This window comes from Pteropus medius, unplaced genomic scaffold (assembly GCF_902729225.1).
Source record: "Pteropus medius unplaced genomic scaffold, Ma_sr-lr_union100, whole genome shotgun sequence".
NCBI lineage: Eukaryota > Metazoa > Chordata > Mammalia > Chiroptera > Pteropodidae > Pteropus > Pteropus medius.
This window is the reverse complement of record NW_024342467.1, coordinates 23,538,772-23,541,513: the sequence shown is the minus strand read 5'-3', so window position 1 is coordinate 23,541,513 and position 2,742 is coordinate 23,538,772. Positions and strand designations below refer to the sequence as shown.

The following is a 2,742-nucleotide window of genomic DNA, read 5'->3' as shown; positions in this document are numbered from 1 at the left end:
CCCCGCTCACGGAGCCGCGTGCGCTCCGGCCTTCACAGGCTCCTGCAGCCCGCTGCCTAGCCCCACACCCCCTACTCCAGCTGTGCTGCCCCCATCGCTCCCTGTTGAGGAGTGTGCCCCTGGCTCCCTCGGCATGTGTCGTTAGCTCTTTCTCCCATCTGGAATGTTCTTCCCCTGAAATCTGCATGGCAACGCCTTGCCATTCGATCTCAGCTGGCGTGATGCCCTGAGGGCCTCTGGGACTTCCCAGGGGACAGAGAGCTCACGCAGGCATCCGATGTGTACTTCTGCTGAGGCCCTCAAGTGTGTGGCCCCGGTGGAGCTCATGCTTCACCATCTTACTCGTGGAGGTCACCAGCCGACACCAGCACTGAGAGCAGCACCTGGCGCTGAGTAGAGTCTAAGAAACACGCATCTAATGTGTGCAAATGAATGGCACACAGCGAGGCCCGGCAAACGTTTGCTGGTGTTTTCATTACTGTACACGTTTCACGGAACGTAGTTATGTAGACGCAGAGGGACGACTGGGAGAAGACACCCCGAAGCGTTTCCCGTGAGCCCCGATAGGCGGGAGCATCGCAGGGGGCTTCTTTACACTGCTGGACGCTGAACAGCCGCTACTATTACGAAAACTCCTCTCAGCCCAGGCAGACTAGAGCTTTCCATCCTGGTGCCCATCAGCGGGGCCGTGTGCAGAGTGGGGCACACAGGATGCCCTGGGGGCACACGGAGGGCAGGGCCTGACCCCCAACGGTCCTGGAGGTCAGGAGGTGACGTCTAGGCCGGGACCTCAAGGAGGGCCGTACATTAAGCAGAGGGGGTGAGGGGAGGCCGGGTGGAGGGCTGAGGCGTTCACGTGGCGGGGGCAGTGGGTTTGGTGAGAATCATCATTGTGATCATGGATGATTCAGAGAACACAGGATTCGGAAAGGCTGTGTGGACGGAGGCCCAGCAAGATTTTTAAGATGATGAGTTTTCCGGGTGGACCAGGAAGGGGCGGCCTGGGAGGTGGGGTGCCTTCCTGGTCATTGACAGGCACAGAGTGCTCCCCACACCTGAGCACATCCATGCGGGGGCGCAGAGGGCGAAGGTGAAGTCAGACAAGAGGGCCAGGCCGAAGCAGGCTGGTCGTTGCCGTGAGTAGTTCCCCCGAGTGGCTGTCCTAGCCAGTGTGAGTGCTAATGGAAGCGGGGCCTTCACAAGGGGGTGTCACCTGTGCCCAGACTCTTCTCAGAGGCCGCTGTGGCCACAGCGAGAAGAAGGGTAGGTGTCCCCAAGTTGTGGTTTAATAATTAATGCCAGAAATGTTGCGTTATAAACCAAGGCATCGGCTGTGAGGATGAAGGGCAGGATGCTGAGCGCACAGACGGCAGTGGGGTTCGAGGGAGAGGACATGGAGACGTCGCAGTGTCCCCCGTCATCTGACTGAGGACCACAGATGGCCCGTGAGACAGGCTGGAAGGGCCAGCACGTGCGGGGGTGGAAAGCAGGGTAGCTTTCATTTTATACGTACTCAACGTGATAGTCCTTGTGTCTGTCGCATACAATTCTTTACATACAAATGATGGAAATTTGTAAGTGAAGCGGTAAAGGGAAACGTAACGATATAAAAACCCATGAGGTTTGATGCGGCGGTGGTGGCTCGGGGTAGTGACTTGGGGAGCTCAGAGGAAAGGGTGGGGTGGCATGGGGCTAAAGGTGGAGGGAGTGCCCCAGGCAGTGGCATCAGGCCTGTGCTGTGGGGAGGCAGGAGGTGACATTTTGCAGGAGTGCGACTGAGGGCTGGGCCCAGGCCAAGGCCGAGCGTGTTCCAGCCGAGGCCAGCCGGTGCCGGGGCGGTGGGCAGCAGCAGACTCGAAGGCGGGTTCTGGGCCCGGGTTTAGCCTGGGTGGATTTCCCTCGGGAATGACCGCCGAGGGAAGGAGGCAGGTGCTGGAAGAGACAAGTGGGTGGTTCTCTGCTTCAGCCTCCCCCACGCTCTGAGGTGGACCCCGCCCTGCAGCTGGGGAAACAGGAGGGGGAGGTGGCAGCCGTGGGGAGGCGGCCTGGGCGCCCCTCGCCCCTGCACTGCCCGGCCCCCATCCTCGGGGCTCGGGGAGTCCACTGCAGTGCCTTTTGTTGCCTTTCCGCCCAGTGAAGTGTCCTCCCTCAAGAAGAAATGTCTGTCTTCCTCTCAGTTTGCAGAGTGGTGTCTGGAATATGGAGCCCACGGGTGCCGCATCCCTGACAGGCCCTACTCTCTCTTTGAAGGTAAGGGCGAGGGGGGACACGGTGCCGGGGTGCGGGAGCCCGCCCGCTCTGGGGGACGGGCCCCACCACCTGTGCTCTTATGTGACAGCCCCACCGCTGTTCGTGGGAAGGTGACTGTAAACGAAGTAGGTTCTGTCCCTTCTCATTTCTGTCCCTGCTTTGTGCTCCCATGACTGCCTTCCGGGTGGGTTTAGCTCTTCTGTGACGTGCAGACAGCACAGATGCCCGCTGCCTGCCAGGAGGGACGCCGGGCTCCTGTCCGTGCGTGTCATCCGTCCCGTGTTCATGCGCGGTCTGCTCACGGAAGCTGGTTGGTCACTTAGCGTAGTGATTGTTTCGGTTCTGTGAAGAAGTACAAATAATTATATCAGTAGCTAAAGGCTTCAGTGATCAGAAATACGAATAGGCGGAAAAAGTAATGAGAACATGGAAGAGAGTTCTGAGACGCGGGGGCGGCCACAGGAAACGGCAGGCGCGACAGCCGCGGTCAGA

General features: G+C 59.6%; 1 protein-coding gene across 1 annotated transcript in view; it reads left to right on the top strand.

Annotated features, from left to right (window-relative positions):
- Nucleotides 1-2,742, top strand: part of LANCL2 (LanC like glutathione S-transferase 2) — a 37,700-nt gene that overhangs the window by 32,256 nt on the left and 2,702 nt on the right. Inside the window, exon 8 of the mRNA XM_039862849.1 lies at nt 1,884-2,250. Within this exon, the coding sequence (XP_039718783.1) occupies nt 1,884-2,250 (367 nt within the window). The remainder of the gene's footprint in view (nt 1-1,883; nt 2,251-2,742) is intronic.